Source organism: Anser cygnoides, chromosome 6 (assembly GCF_040182565.1).
Source record: "Anser cygnoides isolate HZ-2024a breed goose chromosome 6, Taihu_goose_T2T_genome, whole genome shotgun sequence".
Classification (NCBI taxonomy): Eukaryota; Metazoa; Chordata; class Aves; order Anseriformes; family Anatidae; genus Anser; species Anser cygnoides.
The window spans coordinates 13,882,793-13,903,546 of NC_089878.1; the positions used below are offsets into that span (position 1 = coordinate 13,882,793).

Consider the following 20,754-nt stretch of genomic DNA (forward strand, 5'->3'; position numbering starts at 1 on the left):
GAATAAGCACGTACAAATGAGGATGTCTGTTCTTCAGATCTGTTGATGTTTGGAATGTCTGTGTTCTGTTGCAGAGAGGCACGATGCCCTATATGTCGTAGGCTCTTTGGATGAAACACTGGAGCTCAGAGGAATGAGGTACCACCCCATTGACATAGAGACATCTGTAATAAGAGCACATAAGAGCATTGCAGAATGGTAAGAGTCTCAGTTATTTTTCTGTATCCTTTTATATCTTCTGAAGTAGAAGGAATCAAATATTACAGGACAGCAAGCTAGATTGAGTTAGTTGTCTATAGCAAGCTATAGAGTTGAGCTTACTAAAGCCTTGCTTAGAAAATACTGCAGTGAGAATAACTAACTGAAATATAACACCTGTTTGTACCACTCAAACAAACAAACAAAAAATAACAACAATAAAGAACTCCACACCTTCATCAGAGTTTGATCTTCAGTCAAAGACAAGGAGAGGGCATGATATGAACAGGGTGGGAGAATACTTCCAAGTTGTATTGCTGATTTTCGTAGCTGTCAGAATGTATGCCCTTGGATGTTGTACATCTCTAGGATTTCTTGAATCATAGAATCATAGAATGATATCTTCTAACATATATTATTCTCATTTTGTACTAATAAGATGATACATGCCATTTGGCTGTAGGTCCTCTTCAGTCACAAAGTGTTAGTGCTTGCTTGTTGTAATTATTGTGCGTCTTTGTCTTCAGGGTGGTGAGGATGTGGAGGAAAGTCACACAGGAGGTTGTCTAGGGCAAGGAAGTCGATTCCACGCCTCAATACTTCCTTCACCAAGAAGGAAAGAAGGGTAATGGTCGTAGGCAACTCCCTTCTGAGGGGAGCAGACGGCCCCATATGTCAGCCAGACCCTCCCCGTTGGGAAGTCTGCTGCCTACCTGGGGCCTGGGTCAGGGACATTACCAGGAAACTTCCTGACCTTGATCACCCCTCCGATTATTAGATAACTCAGGCTGGCAGCTGTGAAATTGCTGAGAGAAGCCTGAAGGCCATCAAAAGGGACTTCAGGAGACTGGGGCGGTTAGTGGATGGAGTGGGTGCGCAGGTGGTGTTTTCCTCTATCCCTTCAGTGGTGGGGATGGATACTGAGCGGACCTGGAAGGCCCAGCTGATCAATATATGGCTGAGAGGATGGTGCCGTCACAGGAATTTGTTTTTTTTTGATCATGGGGAGGCTTACTGAGCACCTGGCCTGATGGCTGACAAAGGGTCCCACCTGTCTCAAAGGGGGAGACGGATTCTAGCCCAGGAGCCGGCAGGGACAACAGGGGATTAGGCCCAGTCAGCATGGGCTCATGAAAGGCAAGTCCTGCCTGACCAACCTCACTCATCTCCTTCTGTGAACGGGTGACCGGCCTGGTGGGTGAGTGAAAAGCTGTTGATGTAGTCTACCTAGACTTCAGCAAGGCCTTTGACATGGTCTCCCATAGTATTCTCCTGGAGAAGCTGGCAGCCCATGTCTTGGACAGGTACATTCTTTGCTGGGTTAAAAACTGGCTGGGCAGCTGGGCCCAGAGAGTGGCGGTGAACGGAGTGAAATCCAGCTGGCAACTTGTCACCAGCGGTGTTCCCCAGGGGTCGGTATCAGGGCCCATCTTCTTTAATATCTTTATTGATGTTTTGGATGAGCACACCCTCTGTAAGTTTGCAGAGGACACCAAGTTGGGGGGAACTGTTGATCTGCCGGAGGGTGGGAAGGCCCCGCAGAGGGAACTGACAGGATGGGTTGATGGGCAGAGGCCAATGGGGTGAGGTTCAACATGGCTAAGTGCCAGGTCCTGCACTTTGGCCACAACAACCCCATGTAGCGCTGCAGGCTTGGGGCAGAGTGACTCAAAAGCTGTGCAGAAGAAAAGGACCTGGGCGTGCTGACTGATGCTCGCCTGAACGTGAGCCGGCAGTGTGCCCAGGTGGCCAAGAAGGCCCATGGCATCCTGGCTTGTATCAGGAATAGTGCAGCCAGCAGGACCAGGGAGGTTGTACTCACCCTTGTACTCAGCTCTGGTGAGGCTGCACCTTGAGTACTGTGTTCAGTTTTGGGCCCCTCACTACAGGAAAGACATTGAGGCCCTGGAGTGTGCTAAGATAAGGGCTACGAAGCTGGTCAGGGGCCTGGAACACAAGTCCTATGAGGAGCAGCTGAGGGAGGTGGGGTTGTTTAGTCTGGAGAAGGGGAGGCTCGGGAGAGACCATATTACTCTCTACAACTACCTGAAACAAAGGTGTGGGGAGCTGTGGGTCGGCCTCTTCTCACTGGTAACTAGTGATAGGGCTAGAGGGAATGGCCTCAAGTTGTGCCAGGGGAGGTTCAGGTTGGAAATGAGGAGACATTTCTTCTCAGAAAGAGCAGTCAGGCACTGGAACAGGTTGCCCAGGGAAGTGTTGGAGTCACCAACCCTGGGGATGTTTAAGGAAAGGTTGGACATGGTGCTTAGGGACATGGTTTAGTGGGTGACATTGCCGGTAGGGTGATGGTTGGACCATATGATCTTGGAGGTCTTTTACAACCTTAATGATTCTATGATTCTCTGAATCTCTGGAAATTTATAAAAGTACATTAACAGCAAGCATGCACACAGTGACTGTGAAATCTTAATGGTACTTAGGTTAATACATAAGTGTAAAGGACTTTTTAAATACATGATTGCATGCATATAAAAGACCCACTGACAGTTTTTACAGAGACAATTTGAGAAACAGTTTGCAGAGAATATCCCAAGAAGTTACAGCTTTGATATCTCTTGATTTATACATATTCATATTATTATATTGCTTTTTCACATTACTTACATTGTTCAAGTCCTTACACAAATTATTTGCAGTAAGTCTGTCTTTGGTAGCTTCCGTTGACTGTAGTTTGTTTTCTTTCTCTCACCATTAATATTTATATCCTGCCAACAGTGCTGTATTTACATGGACCAACTTGCTTGTGGTGGTTGTGGAATTAGAAGGTTCAGAACAAGAAGCATTGGACCTGGTTGCATTGGTAACAAATGTGGTTCTGGAGGAACATTACCTCATAGTAGGTGTTGTAGTCATTGTGGACCCAGGTGTCATTCCTATCAATTCCCGTGGTGAAAAACAACGAATGCACTTGAGAGATGGATTTTTAGCTGACCAGCTGGATCCTATTTATGTTGCCTACAACATGTGAAACCAGAAAATCACAAGGCTAAAGCACCAAAATCTAGGGACTTTCTGAATAGCATCTGAATTCATTTGTTATGTTTTTAAAACTGTTGAAAAACTTAGGAAAATGGAGATACTAATCTTCACAGACCTTCACTTTGCAGATTGCATTTAATTTCATAAATCCATTATAGCAGTTATTGCTGTCTTAGAATGGAGAATTTACTGGAATTCCTGAAGGAAACTTATGAGAACTATCATGGACCAATGTGTTTTGTTTTTTTACAATAATTATGAATGTCAGTACTTGATGCACTGCATAAAGGGACATAAGGCGGGGTGGGAGAGTACACCAGCTGTGAGGAGGACTTTTGGAAATAATACTGAAAGTTGTGAAAAAACATTTGGAGTTAACCCTCCATGAGATTGTTTGCAATATATTGGTAGTACCTGGGTTGGGACATAACTTTCAAGATTGCACACATCTCTAGCATATTCTCCTACTGTACTGATAGGAATTCTGCACATAATTCAGGTTTAAAAATGCAGCCTTTTTATTTTAAATCACTGATTCATCCCTATTCAGAAGAAACAAGTTCATTCCAATTCCAGATTCAATCTAACAAGAGTTATGCTGCTGTTCAGCTTTTTTGTACCAAGCAAAAGCAAATACTGCATCTGTAACAAGGTTACATATTGTGCCATGCTAAACTCTGTAATGCTATGAACTTTATAATAAAATATTAAATTAATACTCAGTTTTAACTACTTGATGCAGGAGCCTTCACTGCTCTTGCTGTTGTAACTTCATGCTAAAAGTTGCTTGTTTTCATAGCATTAGTTGTTAATTACGGCCCTGCATAACACCAAGTATTTAAGAACTCATTCCAAAGCCAATAGTCTCTGAATTGTTTGTAGAAATGTTTACAAAGCATGATCTTACAGTATGTTTTCCATGAATATCCTGTGCTAAAACTTATGATAGTAATTTTTTCCACCATGGAAAAGATATTCAGTGTTAGGTGGATCTGCTATGGTACAAGCCTTCATCTTTTAGTTCAGTTTAGACAGACCTTCTGTTCAAGCTGAAATAGCCAGGTGGTTGAGTCACACTGACTAAATACAGTTTTGAAATTTCTGCCTGATCTATTACTGCAGTGAACCTAATTCAGAAAGAGAATGTGAAGTTATTCAAATACTTCATGTGTCTGAAGGTAAGTAAGAGACTAGCAAATAATTATTTTTATAGAGTTAATAAGGAGTTTGAGCTACGTTGTTTTTTTGGTTTTTTTTAGTAATGCTTGGGTTTGGCAAAAGAGCCAGGTTTTTCTGCAAGGCAATTTTGCCTGGATCAGTGCCTAAGAAAGATGGATATCAATATCCTGATAAGAGGATATCAAATGACTCTTGGTCGAATGAACTATAAAATCTTCTACAAAGTGCTTTCATATATAGTAGTTCTTTGCCCTCATGGTGTTTGACTGTGGTGTATTATAGAGCTGCATACCCTACTATGACTGTAATTATGTACAGCATGTGTGTAACTTATTGTCTAAGTACAGCAGCCTTTAGCAGTGGACTGTGGGACACTCCTCATAACACAACAGCTGGCAAAAAAAGAAAAAAACTACCTAACCCCAATTTGAATGTTGTAGTTTTTTAGCAAATAAAACATTGTAAGATTTTTGTATTGAGATATTGGTTGACAGTGAGACAAGTTGCCTTGTAAAGTAAGACTTAAAAAGCATTAAACATTTCAAAACAGCTCTTGAAAATCTGACTTGCTGAATGTTGACACTTATGCTGTTAGATCAAAAACTAACTTGTTTACAGTACACAGTTTTCACCTGTATTTTGGACAGTTCAGTGCTTGAAGATCTTTTACTAAAAAATACATATATATATATATATATATTTACAATTGCTTTACAATTAAAGCAATTAAACAGCCTCAGTGCTGCATTTCATGTTTTCACTGAGTTCTGCGGGGAGAGCAGCGTACTTCACCAGAAAATAAAATGCTATCTGGTGTGGCATGAAGACCCCTCTCCTGCGGGCTGAAAGCTCTCCGGACTGCGTTTATCCTCTGCTGTGCGCAGGGCTGGCAAGAAGGGCGAATGGGGGCGAGCGAGGCTTGGGGCGTTATAGCCGCGCCCCGAGGCTGGAGGGTGCCGCCCGCTCCACACCGCCACGGCTCCATCTTGAACCCCCCCCGCTGGGGGCGCTGCGGCTCCTCCCCAAGATGGCCGCCGGGGCGCCGCTCCCCGGCGTCAGCAGCGGGCGCCGCGGCGCGCAGGGCGGTGCCATGGTGCCGGCGGCGAGGCCGCACGGGTGCGAGCGGTGCGGGAAGGCGTTCGCGCAGGCCGGCGCCCTCGCCAAGCACCGCCGCGTGCACACCGGGGAGAAGCCGTACCGCTGCCCCGTCTGCGGCAAGGCCTTCGCGCTCTCCTCGGGGCTGGTGCTCCACAAGCGCACCCACACCGGGGAGCGGCCCCACGCCTGCCCGCTGTGCGGCAAGGCCTTCATCTCCTCCTCGCACCTCGCCCTCCATCTGCGCTCCCACACGGGCGAGAGGAAGTACAGCTGCCCTGCCTGCGGGAAGCTCTTCCTCCAGTCCTCCCACCTGGCACGCCACAAGGCCATCCACACTGGCGAGCGGCCCTTCAAGTGCGAGGACTGCGGCAAGCACTTCGGGCGTGCCTCGCACCTCCAGACCCACCGCCGCGTGCACACGGGCGAGAGGCCCTTCAAGTGCCTGCAGTGTGAGAAGGCCTTCACGCAGAAGGCGGGGCTGGTGCTCCACGTCCGCCTGCACACAGGGGAGAGGCCCTACAAGTGCAACAAATGCGGGAAGAACTTCCGCTCCTCCGCTCACCTTGTCTCACACCAGCTTCTCGAGTCTGGTGAGAGGAACTTCAAGTGCTCCACCTGTGGGAAGGCCTTCAAGCAGGCCTCGTCCCTCAAGCAGCACCTGAAGACCCATGAGGTGCGTGAGCCTCACCACTGCTCGGTCTGCAGTCGAGCCTTTTCCAGGTCCTCATACCTCCAGCTTCACATGAGAACACACAGCGGTGAGCGGCCGTACCACTGCTTGGTGTGCAACCGGACGTATGCCAAAATCTCCACTTTTGAAAAGCACTGTAAAAAGCACCAGCAGGAAGAGGAGAGGTCCAATGTCAGACCTGGTTCAGTGACCACCAGGGCAAAAGCACTGGCTGAAAAAAAGACTCAAGAACTGCAGCACCAAGATGACGACTGTGAGCAACCTCACCAGGCTGACGTAAGGCGGCAGCAGGAGGAAAGGCTGTAAGAGTTACTAAAATGAGCTGCTCCTTGTCCTCCGCGATGTGACTGGGGAGAGGTACTGTCTGGTTTAATTTTTATTGAATGAAAATGACATGCTGCAGCAGTGCTCTCCCAGAGAGCATTTCCAAATGGACTTCTTCCTCTGACTTGGAGATTCAGCGCAAACGCTTTTTTGGGGCATAGCAGATAGGTAGAAACTTGCAGAGGCTGCCTGCAGCCAGTGTCATATGCAGAACTCTGTGTTATGGAAGGGCTCACCCTGTTCATGTGCCCTGGTGAATGTTTTTACACAAGCAGCACTAACAAACACTGACTTCCAAAGGTTTCTGAGCAACTGAAGCACCTGCTTTTACAGAGAGTGATAAATGGATACTTCTGTGTATGTGAGAAATAAATTAAGTTGTAGTTTCTTAAATGAAGATAGATTTCATTTGAAGAGGAAAGGGAGGTGGCACACCCACAGAAAACAGATGGGTACCAACAGAGGGTTTAGGAAACACGCAAGAATTTTTCCTGTGAAGTGTGATTTGTTTTTAAAAGCATTGTACATAGCCAGAAGATTGCAACTTAGCCTTTTTCATTTTTCTGTTAATTACAAGGCTTGTACATAGTATCCAGATACTGCTGCACTGCGTGTTTTATTGTGACATTACCAAAGCAGCTTAACTCATCAAATCTAATGAGGACAGGTTTAAAAAATCCATATTTTTTTATTTTAGACTAAATTAGTGGGCGTGGAAAACACCGTAACAAACAAATGGTAAGCCCTGTTTTCTCCTGAATTAAGAAATTGTAATTGGTTAAGCAAGCTGGTTATCATACTGAGGGAATGATGGAAGTTGTGGTGAAAGGGTTGCTGTAAAAGCAGAATTTTCAAGTATACCGGTGTGTTAGGTGGGATTCCAGTGACTACTGAATAATTCTGTAAACATTAAGAAAAGCACCGTTAATGCAGCAATGTTCTTTCTGAGCTAGCACTTTGTACTGACTTTTTATAAGCTTTATGTCATTCTAGAAACAGTACTGTGAGGCTATTTTAAGCCTTTATTTGTTGCTTACTATTACCCAGGAATGTATTATAGCAGAAAAAAAGGAAGCACTGAATTAATTTTAAATGCGTGTTCCTAATTTTCTGTAGAGTTAGTGATTTTTTAAAGTGAACTATTTTTTCCCTGCTATTGTGTGAATACATGTATTTTGCACTTCAAGGATCTTAAAGCATCTGGTTTTGGTTTCTGCAGCGTATTCATAACTGTGTTTTAGCAATTTTATGAAAGAAAAAGGGAATTTATGAAAGCTTGCGCATTTAAAGTATTGTAGTGTATCCGGTCAGAAATCATGTTAGTGGATAATAGAGCTGAATTACATCTAACTAGTTTACAGTTAATGAAACTGCAGCTTTTTTTTTTTTTTTTTTTTTAACTTCTTGCACTTTGGGATTTATTTGATGCTGGCTATACTAAGATATAACTCTTATTGTTGAATTAATATTTATATTCAGCTGGTTAACATACTTTTAGTATATACATGGCCAGACACTTTAAATGAGATGTTTCTAAGTCAGAGTTTCTTGTCATGACAAATTCTAATGCAATTTTTTGCTACAGTCTTCAGATGTTGTTGTGTGACCAATGTTGCTGTTTAGAAGGAACACACTGTGTTTTATTTACAGTTCTGTTATGCCAATGCCGTAAAAGCAGAGTTCTATCATTTTGTATTTCAATACATGTTATTAAAATAATATACACTGTCTTTTCTTTTCCTCTGGTCACTTTTAAAATCCTCTTCTCACTTAAAATAAGAGCTTGCTTATAGAGGTGACAAACATTTGCTAGTTCTGTTATTCCTTAAAACTTTGCTTGTCAAGGTAACTGTAAAACAGCAGTTCATCTTTATTTCTGGCATTTTTCCTTGCCAAATGTGTACATTAGTGCCACAGTGTCTGTGATTATACTTGTAATGTTGCAGTGGCAGGAAAATACGAAAATAGCCTTAATTGTTTTGGGGTAGGTTTTTTGTTGTTCGGTTATTGAGATTGGTTTTTCTTTTTTATTTTTTTAAAACAACCAAACAGACAAATGGACAAAAACACTTTGCATTTTTCCTCTTCTAGTTTCCTGCTCTGTCAGCTGCCTTCTCCCAGCAAGTGGAAATCCACACTATTCAGGATGCAGGATTACCTCAGACTTTGTACAATAAAAGCCGAGAATATTTCAGAATGAAGAAAGTGGGATTATACTCTATTGCCCTGACTGTTGCAGTACAGTAAGTAAAGCTAGGCAAATCCTTTAGATTTAATATCTGGTAGGGGGAATAAATTAGAGTCACAGATCGCTCACAGAAATGCTGCCACTTTCTTCTGAAATGTACTTTTCAGCTTAATGTACAGAGAGAGCAGGAATGTGCTTCCATGTCATTTAGACCACCAGGACAGAAGAGCACCTCTCAGCTTGCAGTGTGGATTTTTGAACTTGTGGGAAATGTGGCCCAGTGCTTTGTTTACATGATTGTTTTACTCCATCCAAGAAGGTCAGGAATATTTCTTCTCTGAGGACTGTAAAAGTCCGCATTTGATTTGTGGGAAAACCGTATGGTGTTTTTCTGTTTAAATCTGTTGGGTAAATTATTTTCTGTACTCTTAGGATGCAAACTCTATCCTATGACTCTTCTACATTGTTCTAATTCTTGTCAGGGCCTAGAGTGCGCTTCTTCTCCAGGGACAGTGTCAATTGCAGTCCCTGTCTCCCCTCCTGGAGCAGCTGCTGGTGCCTCCGGTGCAATATTAGGATTATAGGGAGCATAACTTGATTCCTCCTCTGAAAAAGGAGCCTTATTGTTTACATATAAATTTAAAGCCTGAATTTTCATCAGACCCGTAATTTGGCCAAAATACTGAAGTTCCTTCTATTGGCTTTTTAGCCCAGACGATTACACAACATCTAACCATTGTTTTTTTTAACCTTTTTCCCTAATTTTTGGGTTGTTTTTCCAATTCCTTATCATTCTCTCCAAAGGACTATCTTTAGGCACAATCTCTGTCTCTGGTCTCTGCCCCCATGCTGCTGACTCTTGGAACCCTTAATCCCCATCTCTTCCTGACGTGCTGCTGTGGACTTTGCCTGTCCTGTGTCTGTGGTGTGTCTGTGCTGGCCTCCCTTCTTCTCAGTGCTTCGCAGAGCCTTTCTTCTGATTAACAGTCTCGGTCCTTTGTTGGCCATCCCGAGACAAGCCACCACCCCCAACAGGAAGACATATGCTCTTCCTCCCTAATGAGAGGCACCAGCTCTGCTGTGCCTTCTGTGTAAGGCGAAGCTCCTGTTTATTTCCAGCCATGGTGTTGCTAAGGCAGGATCAGTCTTACTGCCAGAAATGTGTGTGCAAACCTACTGTTTTGCTCTCGTTGCTGGGCAGGGGACAAGACAGCCTGCCCTGTGTCTTGCCAGATGTTGCACTGCAGTTCTCTGCTGCTGCAGTGCTGTGCAGGCTGTCTTGGGGAGGGATTCCTCGTATGCGTGAGCACTGGCAGTGCAGTGGGGCAAAAGGCAGGTGGGTGCCAGACAGCCTCACGTGCAGAGCCTTGTGCAGAGCGTTAAACCACTCCGCTAACCTCAGGTTGAGGTCTGAGACAGGGTTGTGAGCGTTACAGCTCCCCTGACTAACCTTGGGATGCTCTGGGACAGTGTCCTCAGTCGTTGTCCTCACACGTGGCCCTAGGTCTGTACAAGTGCTCGAAATGGCTGAAAGAGAGCAGTACCAGGAACTGATGAGGATGTTAAAAATGTGGTAGAAGTAACTTGGATGCTAAACAAGTTCTCAGCAATTGAGTACTACCCTAGCATGGCAAAACTGCCTTTTTAAATTCTTGATGGAGCAAGAGGTATCTTTCTTGTATGCATGTCTCTGACTGAGTGTCCTCTTTTGTCCTCTTGAGGAGGCAGATGAGAATAGTTAGATGGTCTCTGTTGGATAACAAGTCATTCTGCTCATTGAATCTTTATGAAGTAAAACGATGGTGACATCCACAGTCATCTTTATTGTGAATTTATGAGTAGAGATGTTGCTGTGTTGTTCCTATCCGTGAATGCCTAACTTACAGGTGTGTCTGATCTGGATGGCAAGTGCAGACTGAAAAAAGACAGGAGCACAGGCTTCAGGGAAATTGTCCTAGGCTCAGTTTTGGCTCTGCAGAGGCTCATCAGTGCAAGCCCGAGGATGACCCTGTCAGAAGCAGACACATCCTGAATGGCAGCAATCCTGCTGAGGTGCATTGTGTTCCTTTGGCCTCACAGTTTGGGCAGCCTGGCGGAGCACAGTGGTGGCAACAGCCCTGAGCTTTTTGACTGGCAACAGTGGTGTCAGGGAGGAGTTGACGAATCGATGCCCAATTATCAGCCTACTGCCAGTGTGTGCCATAGTGGCACTCCAGGCTGTGTCCTTCAGCCTTTCCCTCTGACAGTGCGTGGTAGCCATAGAGGTGCACGGAGCCTGGGACAAAAGGACACATTTTTCACTAGAGCCCAGTTATGGCCTAGGTAACAAAACATTTTATTCTCGTTGTTTCCACACACTCTGGAGGCTGCAGGTGGTAATGTGGTATGGATTCCCCCTTTTCATTGGGCTGAGCCTGGAGACCTTACCAAGGTGCATCCCAGGCACAGAAACTGCCCCCAGCCCAGGAGCCTCATGTGCTTTCACTTCCAGTTCTGCAGGCTGCTAAAAGCAGGAGGATTCATGGGCAAGAGAAAAGCTTGGTCTGTTACATGGTTATGCTTTGCCTTTCAAACTAGGAGTGTCTCAAGTTGCCAAGAGCTGCATGGTCTCTGCTGAGCCCCTGTGATGGGACTGGGTTAGTACCATGTGCAAGGTGGTCAGAGCCCACAGAAGTCAACAGGAGCCTTTCCATTTAGGCCAGTGGGCTCAGAGACAGGCTTCTGTAACCAGCCCCTCTGCATTACCCTCCCACCTCAGGTCTTGAGTTTTCCTTCTCCTTTTGCAAACAACCCCAGATTGCAGTGGCCACCTGCCTCCAGCCCCATGCTTGTCCCTTGCATACGGCAACAGGGAGTGAGTTTGAGGTGAGGCATTCATGCACACTGCATCCAACCCGGTGGGCACTGGTCAAGAGGCTTTCCTGAGCCACCTGGGTGTTTCTACTCACAAAGCTGCAGAACTTAATAAGCTGCTTAAGACTAGCACAAGCTTAACTCCAAGGAGCCCCTAAGCATACCCAGTCTTTCCCCAGGAGACGTGGTACTGCTCTGCATCTCTCCAGCTTGAGTGGGAGGTGCTCAGCTGCTTCCCACTGGCTCACTCATGCTCAAAGAACTCATGGCAAGCAGCGGTGACCATGGCGATGAAGGCTACAAACTCCTGGAAGTCACACTCTGCATCCCCATTGCTGTCCAGCGCCTCCATGACTTTGTCCACAGTCTCCTGGTCTTTGATCTCCTGAAGGGATAGAAACAGACAGCCGAAGCTGGGGAGGATCAAAGCGAGGCCTGGACAGTAAGATGTCCCTGTTTCTCGGCCACTCCTATGGCTGAATGTCTGTTCAGACACATCCCTAACAGTTCGTTGCTGTTTTCTGTGCTTTCTGTGCCTGCAGCTACATCTGCGCAACAGCAGCCCTACTGAACTGGAAATTGCAGCCACAGGAGTGCTGGTGGGAAGGGGCATCTTGAGTCCCATGGGGCAAGGCTATCACCTTCCCAGGGAAGAAAATGTATCTAGTTGCAACCCAAATCCCCAGCCCCAACACAGGCTGTTGCCCTTGTCCAGGCACCTCTTGCTCCTGTGGAGCTGTAGTGAAGTGTTTCACGCACTCCTGCGTGAATAAACCCTTTCCCCTGTACTTGCTTCTCACAGGAGACAAGCTAGCAGAGCCAGCAGCTGCTTCGCATGGCTCAGTCAAGCATGCATTGTGGAGGGCAATACTCACACCAAGGAAATGGGTCAACTCATTGTTAATGAGCTCCTTCAGCTCTGATTTCTTCAGCTTGTGCTTGTCTCCCTCTTTCCCTGAGTACTGGTGGAAAGCATCAATGACGGCGATCATGGCCTTCTCCAGCTCAGACATGGTCACGGTGCAGTCCTGAGGACAGAGGGAGGCGATGGATGCATTAGCCTAGTCAAGCTGCAGCGATGCCTTTTGCTGTGCAAGTGTGCTGCCCTGGGCTGCCCCCCAGCGTCAGCAGTGTCAGACCCTGCACTCCAAGAATGTTGCAGAACAGCCCCCCCCAGCTGCTCTCACTTCAGGGAGGAAGATCCCAAGAGACCTTGGCTCCGTCTCTGAGAGCCCTGGAGTCAAGGAGAGCTACAACACAAGCAGTGCCTGTAATGGTCCATCCCCGGAGCGGGCACATCCCCTGGGACCGACGTGAGTTAGGCACCTTGGGTCTCTGTTGTGAGCAGAGCATAGAACAGAAATTGAGGAGGAGAGAGATGGCAAAGCCCTGGGGGCTTCCAGCAGACGTTCCTGCATTTCCCGTACATGCAGAGACAGCTGTCAGATGGGATGGGATTATCTGTTAAACCTGTGTTGCTGATGCCCTTTGGGAAATTCTACGCGTACAAGAAACGGGCTGCAGGAGCATAAAGCACTGGTCTGTGCCCGGGACTGGGGCTTCATCCTGGTTCCCCTGCTGCCACACATTCCAGGCTGTGCAGCTAGAGCATCTCTTCCAGGTCTTGCTATGGTTTGGCTCCATCTCAGCCCAAGTACCTGGCACTCCTTGTGTGAAGAGGAGGGAAACCTGCTGTCAAATGACTCAACACAAATCAAAGTGCAGCAGGAACTGGATGGTGCAAACTATTTCTTTATGCCATTTTCTCAGTTGATGAAAAATGCATTTATTTAATCATGCATGTTGTCGCCTCACCTATTCTTTGGTTCCTGCTGCTTAGCCCATTGCTTTGCCCTGCTTGTTTGGAATGGGAGCAGGCAACGAGGTGAATTTCCGAAACACTTTGCTTTCTACTTCCATGACATATGCCCTTGCCTCTGCCTTTTCTTGCCTGCAGTTACATCTCCAACTGAATAGTCAGGGGGATGCAGGCAGGAGTCAATTTTGGTGGGTGCCAGTGGGAAAAAAATAAAGACATCTCTTAACTTCTTTCCTCCTGCGCTTCATCTGGAGACCTTCTCAGGAATATTAATAATTGCAGCATTTTCTGCAGATTTCAGAAACAGCCAAACCCAAGATATTCTGAAGGGGAGAAATGCAAAAGCACCCAAAGCTGTTGAATATACTGACACTAGGGGGAAAAAAGCAAGCGACCATCCAACAACAAAAAAAATTGTCTGACACTCATTTAGTAATGCCCTGGTGCCTGGCTCCTGTTTCCTCAGTGCCTGGCCTGATGCAGAAGGCACTGAATGTCATCCTGCAGCCTGACTGTCCAGCAGATGCCCTCCCCTCTGCAGCAGTTATGTCTGAACTGCAAGGCTGTTTCCAGTTAGAAAACGTTTCTGAAGTATTTAATTTATGCATCCTAATAGCCACTTGTGCTTACGTCCTGCCTGCACCAGGCTGAGCCAGTAGCCAGCAGCACTGCCTGTTTCCCATCCCCTGGACCCAGGATTATTTCAGCTCCCCGATGGTATCCTGTGTGAGGGCAGAGCTCTACTCCAGCACAGCAGTCCCCGAGCCGCTCCCTCCCACAGCACCAGCTTGCCGGCTCCGACAGCGAAGCACCTGCCCTGCGTCCCCAGCCCCTCTCACCTCCCTGCTGACGGCGGAGCTGCAGCTCAGCGATGGTCAGGAGCACGGCCGGGGCCCTGGCACCTGCTGGCTTCTTATGCCTGGGGGCGGAGAGCCCTGAGCCGTGCCGCAGCGCCCGTGGCACCAATGGTAGCTCGACGCGGGGGTGTCCCGAGCTGCAGACCCGCACTGCGCAGAGATGCACACAGTAAGGCTTTGAGTGGCTGCTGGGCCACAGCAGCTGGCCGTGGGAGCTGCTGCAGAGAAAGCCGCTGTTGTGAGAAGGGAAAAAAAAAAAAAAAACAGGCAGTCAGCAGCAGAGCCAGCCTGGCAGCATCTCTGGTGCTGCAGCTTTCATCCATAGTAAAGGCTATAGGTTGTGAGCAGCAGCTGGGTCAGGGTCTCCACAGTGGGGCTGAGGTTCCCCAAAGCCAGAGCCAACCACGTGGGAAGGATGGAGCCCCCCCCTTTTCTTTTGAACCCTGTCCCTGGGCTGCAGCACCCTCTGAGACAGAAACTTTTCATTGTGTGTGTCAGAAGTTTCTCTTGCTGCAGTTTGTGTCTCTGGCCTCTTGTCCCTTGCTGGGCACCTCTGAGGTGGGTCTAGCTGTGTCTTCTTTGTGACGCCCTTTAGTCTTAGGGACAGCAAGAACCTTTACATGGGGGGAGATGACTGTATCAGGCTGCAAGTGTGGAACGACAAAGTTGGTAGCAGCTGCAGTTCCTTTCTGATGCATGTAACTGACAGATGGTGCCAAATCCCAGGGCTTGACCTCCCGCATCCTCACAAAAAGCTTCACTGAAGCTTCAAAGGGCGCTTTCCTGAGGCTGTCACCCAGCCAGGAGCTGTGTCTCCATCCTTCTGTTTGGGGGCCAGCACGAGCCCATGGTGTACCCACTGCCTGCTCACGGCCACCCGCCCGCTCAGAAATCACCCACCAGACACAGCACCCACCGCAGGGACTTTTATTCTCAAGCACAAGCTGTAGGCTGCCATTCCCAGCAGAGCGGCTCCGCGCCTTGGTGCCCAGCCCTGAGGGAGGCGAGGCCCCGCGTGGGACCCTGGCAGCCCGGTGGGGACGGGAGCTGCAGGGGAGCCGCTGAGGAGCAGCAGGAGCAGGGAGCAAACTAATTTCCCCAGTGTTAGACCTGAGTACATTGACACTAGATGTAGACCTGACCACGGAAAGTTTTGCATTTATGGCATTGCAATCTGCTGCAGTTAGTGCTCTCATAGGACTGGCAGGGCTAGGAGGCAGTGGTGTTTCCAAAGATGAAATCGTTTGTCAGCAATGTTGCAATGTGCTATTTTCTAAGGATAACTGTATTGACGTAAGAGCTTGGGTGTAAGTGGTGCTCTCAGCCAGCAGGAAAGAAAGTGTTTTTCTCCATCAATAACAATTTGATTTTGGGAGATATCCTAGCTCAGTAACTGGCCAAGAAAAGCATCAAAGCACATCATTTCTAGTCAGAGACAACAAGCTCAAAGCTCTGCCTCGTTCTCCCATTTTCTGATGTCATTCCTGCTGTTAAAACAGACCTTTGTTAAAATGGAACAGAAAAACGAGTATTTGGCAGATCAAAACCTGAACAGTCTTGGAATTCTCTTCCCTGCTTATTCTTATGACCCCAAGTCATTCTGACATATATTTTACAGGGAAAGATCTGCTGCACGGGTAGATAGCGTAGTAAGGAGCAGCAGGATTAGGTGCGAACACCAGAAACCTTGGCTGTTTCCTGCTTCTACAAATGAGCAGCTCCAGGTGACTTCCCAGATCCTCACCCAGGAACACTACATAGCACACAACACCATCCTGCTCTGGGTCCTCTCCAACCTGGCCTGGAGGCCTGGGCACAGGTGCCAGACTGTGCCAGGCTGGGAGCTTGTGTTCATCTCCACATTTAAATTTACCCACTTCCATGCTGTGCAAAGAACCGCTTCCATTATTTTAAAACTCATGGCCCTGGTCTTTCAAAAAGAGGCTGTGACCTTGGGGCTTTTTTCCTCAGGGTCACTGCTTTTTTTGCCAGAGCTTTGGGCCAATGCCTTCAGAGAAACAGAGGGTTTTACATAGCCTGAGGCCGAGCGTGATATTTCAACCCTCTCCTTGTCTCCCTCTTCCCAGTAAAACACAATGTGAGCTCTTCATAGCAGGCCCTGGGAGAAAAGCCAGTGTATTTCTTTGTGTCTCTGGCGTGTGTGGCACCAGGCTCTGCCAGACCACGAGACAAAGGCTGGTGGTCATTGAACTGAGAGAAGAAAGTAATGAAAGGAGAGGAATTTGAGTGGGAGGGGGAAGATGTTTCTGCCTCTGCAGGGTTGTGCTTACAGTCCTAGCATATTGGAAGTGGGATTCTGCAGGTTCCCCAGCTCTGTGCCTTGGTCACCGTGTGTGTATTTGAGCCAACAAATACATTGGCCAGAGATGAGCTGGGAGCCTAGTGGGAAGCCCTAGAAGCAGAAGCACCCGCACACGTCTGAGAATGGGGCTGGTGCCCATGGAACTCTGTGGATGGAGGCGAGGGAGGGGTCTCAATTCAGTGCCCTGCACATAGGTTCAGGGCCTCTTCAAGTACCTGATGTGTGTTCCCCCAGCACAACCATGCATCATGTTTGCAAAGGAACAGCTCTGGACTCCAATGCTGGCGCACCAAATAGCCTCCCTTTGGGAGTTCTCGTGAAAAGCACCAAACAGTTCTGCTGCCACTGCAAATTCTCTGAAGTTGAAAACACTGGGATGCTGTTACCTCAGCCGAAACATGGCCTTGAGCTTAGGTCATTTCCTGGCTGAGTCAAAAGGACTATTCTAGGTTCATTAAAAATATATGAATTTGTTCTCCATGAAACTGGCCCTGAGAGAAGGCATTACAGCATCAATTTGCAGTGTCCCTCCTGCACCTGGTGCAGAGAGCAACCCCAGAAGGAGAGGACTGCAGGGGGTATAAAGAGGGAAGGTGTGCTGGTGCTGAAGGCTCACATCCTTGCAGCTCACATCCAAGCCACAATAACCGGCACAGAGGAAACCAAGTGGCATGGTGGTTTTTTGTTGTTGTTGTTTTGTTTTGTTTTGTTTTGAAGGTGCTTCTAAAATACCTGTGTTTCTGTTGAAAATACTGTGGCTACCAGTAAGTGATTCAGGTCTACCTTCTGTCAAAGCAGAGATGACTATATTTAGACCATGTTTTGTAAAATTCCTTTGATCAGATCCCTAAATCCCTTTTAAAACAAACTAGATGATATCCCATGGCTTTAAAGTACCTTAGCAATTTTTGGTATAGAAACATAACAGGTAACAATTGGCAGATGATGCCTTCTGAAGTGAGTCTCATGTTCTAGACTGCACTAAAAGGGGGAAGTTGTGGTATTTGCTTTTTTGAGCTGACTGCATCCTCGCCTCAGAAGAACACTTTCAGCTTCTAATGTCTCTGCCAAGCAGAGCTCTCACAAACAGCAGGAGCAGAGCACTACCGTGTTAACTCTGATCTAAACCTCAGAAATGTAGACACTGTTATAAAAATAATGCCTAGTTACCAGGAGTTTGGCAAGTAAAGTTTCATAACTAAATCAATTTTCAAGGCAGATTGATTATATAAAGACAGAATAATAAATGGTTCACCTTCCATCACTGACTTTAGGCAAGTATCACCAGAAATTATCTGAAGATTTTGGCAGCCACAGGGAACTGGAGCTCCTGACAGGAAGCTCATCTCAGGCAGATCATTATGACAACTTTTTTTTTTTTTCTTTCGACCAAAATAAATAGGCTAAGCCCCAAATACATCACCCATATCAGTGTTTCAACCAACTGCATCCATTTAAACTGTGCAAAAGAAGCTCCACAGCTCTCCCTAGTGAGGACTGTCAGTACAAGAGTGGAAGTGTTTCTGAGCACAGGTTGAAGATGATGTTTTCCTTACACAGCAACCCCCCAGGGAGTACTCCAGCCCTGCTAAGTCATTCAGACAAAATTATACTACTAATGAATGCACCCACGGCTGAACCTGTGTGTGACTTAAGCCTTATTTATAGAATAAATACCAAATTATTTATCTAATTTCTAAGTAAAATTAATAAAATCACTGTATTCTTCCCAGGTAATCCCTGCTCTTATGCAGGACGTGAGTGAAAAGCTATTTGCTAGCAGAGGAGTATTTAAAATTCAACTTATAGTGTGTGTGTGTATATATATACGGCCGTATGTATTAATTCACAGGCATGTTTCTGTCCCGGGTTGCTGATGAGTGGCACATTTGGAAGTAGAGTTTGCGCCCCTGCTGCCCCTCCCTTGCTCCCCAAGGCTCCAGGCACTGCTTTGTGATGCACTGCACAGCCACAGTCCCTGCCTCCCAGGCATTAAAATCAAGGTTGAATGTTAATTACAAGTTTTTATGGCAATGAGTTTGGGCTTTTTAACCTGAACTTCCCACTGTCTCAGGTTTGCTCTGATGTCACCTCTGCAGTACAAGGAAATCAAGGTCCGCAGGAATAGATTTTATTGCCAGATTTAAATTAGTATGCATTGAATCCCCACCCAGCTCTTTCAATAAACGACAGCAGCAAGTAAAGCATTCCTGGCTCACATGCCTCCTTTCAATAAGTTTTTACAGTGGGTGTTACAGAAACTGTACATATCCTTGGAGGGAGCGATACAGTATAAGAACTGTGTTTGCAGGAGGAAAGGGGAATTTATCCATGCTGAGGACACATACTTCAAGTCATTGTCCCCATGGCCCTGGGATGGGACAGCAGGACACATGGCATAGGGTGTGGGGTGGGGAGGAACAGACAGCCTGGCACATCTCCGTCACTGGGTCTGATGGCAGATGTCACTTCTGCCCTCACACTGTGGCAGTACCTGAGCTCAACCTGTTTGTGGGGGTCATCAGCTGGGCCCCGAGCCCCCTGCCCTGCAGCAGCCCCTGTGGGGATGTGACCCCCCACACACACTGGCTCCCAGGCACATCACCTGTGCTGGGGGCACCACGCCAGGGTTCATGGCAGGGACACCTGACTCAACCCATCACCTGACGCCAGCACTGAGGCCACCACCCATCCTCACCCTAACCCTGACTCTGTTTCTCTAAGGGCTGGCAGACCTTTGTGCCCAGTACTGTATGCGACATGTCTGTACTCCAGCATCTCCATAGTTACATGCAACACTAACAAAACAGTTTATGGGGGTCACACCTGCCTGTCACACCCTTGTACTCCAGGCAGGGCCCTGTATTTAAGGGGTGCCCGAAGGCCAGCCCCACCACCTTGGGCTGCTGTACGAGATTGACAGTCGGAGCTACAGTGCTTTCAGACGGGGCTGTTCTGCAGCATAGGTAAATGGAAGCAGTCCCTGAGGTAGCAGTGTCTGGGTGGGTGGGTGGGGGGGGGGGGGGGGCAAAGGGCACCAGGGCTGGCACTGGCCCAAGATGCACTGCCCGCAGTTGGGCACAGGCTGGGCACAGGCTCAGCATATTCCCTGGTGCCTGGAGAGGAGGTGATGGGCTAGGGTTGGTTTAATGATGGAAACTGTGTGCCTGGGTTGTGCCAGGTGTTGCAGGGGCGAGGGCAGTTGTTCTCAGGGTCTCCAAAAGGGATGGGATGGCTGTGGGGAACTGCAGAGGCCCCAGCCCAAGCGTTGCCTCTGTGCCTGGGGCATGTGGGGCTTCACCTGAGACGGTGGCTCATGGCTACCCCCAGAAATGCAGTGCCCCAGGGGAAGCTCTGCACCATGGCTGTGCACTGTGGTAGAGCACTGACAGAACCTGTTTTTCCCTCGCAGCTCAAAGGCCGTGAGAAGATGTCAGCCCCCCACCCAGGTGAGCACCCATGGGTCCGGGTCCAGGCTGTGGGCAGCGCTCACTGTGGGGGCTTCGGGAAGGACTTGGTGCATCACAGGCACATACACTCCCAGGCTGCTCCTGCCCCATGTCCCCATTGCACTGCCAGGGGACCTGGTCCTGCTAGGTGCAGGAAAGCCCCTTGCAGTAGCCAGGGTGGTGCCAGGAGGTGCTGTGCGTACCAGGAGAGCCCTGTGGCATCACCTCAGTTCCTGATGTGTTTCCTCTTCCTGCAGGACCACACGGAGGGCCACCACCACCACATCCTGGGCCTGGCGTGCCAGGGGGGCCACCGCACCCAGAGCCTGGGAAACCTCCTGCTCCACATGGACCGCCAGGCCCCCACCCGCCGGGCCCCCACCCACCAGGCCCCCACCCACATGGCCCCCACCCGCATGGCCCCCACCCGCATGGCCACCACTGCTAGGTGATGAGATGCCAGCAAGCAGCTGCTCCCTCAGGTGTGCCTCCATCTTCAGCCACCGGTGTGCACACACCACCAGGAGCAGGCTGGGTGAGGGGGCTTGCTGCTGCTGCTCCTCAGCGGCTCCCCTGCAGCTCCCGTCCCCACCGGGCTGCCAGGGTCCCACGCGGGGTCTCGCCTCCCTCAGGGCTGGGCACCAAGGCGCGGAGCCGCTCTGCTGGGAATGGCAGCCTACAGCTTGTGCTTGAGAATAAAAGTCCCTGCGGTGGGTGCTGTGTCTGGTGGGTGATTTCTGAGCGGGCGGGTGGCCGTGAGCGGGCAGCGGGTACA

At 48.2% G+C, this 20,754-nt stretch overlaps 3 protein-coding genes across 8 annotated transcripts in view; 2 read left to right on the forward strand and 1 right to left on the reverse strand.

Moving 5' to 3' along the window:
- DIP2A (disco interacting protein 2 homolog A) overlaps positions 1-4,928 on the forward strand; it is a 114,654-nt gene extending 109,726 nt beyond the window's left edge. For all 4 annotated transcript variants that reach the window (XM_067000009.1, XM_067000007.1, XM_067000008.1 and 1 more), the window contains 2 exons: positions 75-198; positions 2,935-4,928. In XM_067000009.1, the coding sequence (XP_066856110.1) occupies positions 75-198; positions 2,935-3,187 (377 nt within the window). In that variant the 3' untranslated portion in view covers positions 3,188-4,928. The remainder of the gene's footprint in view (positions 1-74; positions 199-2,934) is intronic.
- Positions 4,929-5,077: 149 nt separating this feature from the next.
- On the forward strand, positions 5,078-20,694 carry LOC106029856 (zinc finger protein 436-like). Of its 3 annotated transcripts, XM_067000023.1 has the most exons (5): positions 5,078-6,523; positions 7,188-7,228; positions 8,582-8,733; positions 19,943-19,979; positions 20,237-20,694. In XM_067000023.1, the coding sequence occupies exon 1, from the start codon at positions 5,198-5,200 to the stop codon at positions 6,470-6,472; it is 1,275 nt and encodes a 424-aa protein (XP_066856124.1). In that variant the 5' UTR covers positions 5,078-5,197; the 3' UTR covers positions 6,473-6,523; positions 7,188-7,228; positions 8,582-8,733; positions 19,943-19,979; positions 20,237-20,694. The 3 variants fall into 3 exon arrangements, with proteins under 3 accessions (XP_066856124.1, XP_066856126.1, XP_066856125.1); XM_067000025.1 differs by lacking the exon at positions 7,188-7,228 and having other exon boundaries at positions 8,543-8,733; XM_067000024.1 differs by lacking the exon at positions 7,188-7,228.
- S100B (S100 calcium binding protein B) lies at positions 10,985-15,037 on the reverse strand. The gene is made up of 3 exons (XM_013171732.3): positions 14,190-15,037; positions 12,407-12,559; positions 10,985-11,916 (listed from the first exon to the last, which is right to left on the reverse strand). The coding sequence occupies exons 2-3, from the start codon at positions 12,542-12,544 to the stop codon at positions 11,776-11,778; spliced, it is 279 nt and encodes a 92-aa protein (XP_013027186.2). The 5' UTR covers positions 12,545-12,559; positions 14,190-15,037; the 3' UTR covers positions 10,985-11,775.
- Positions 20,695-20,754: the final 60 nt, after the last annotated feature.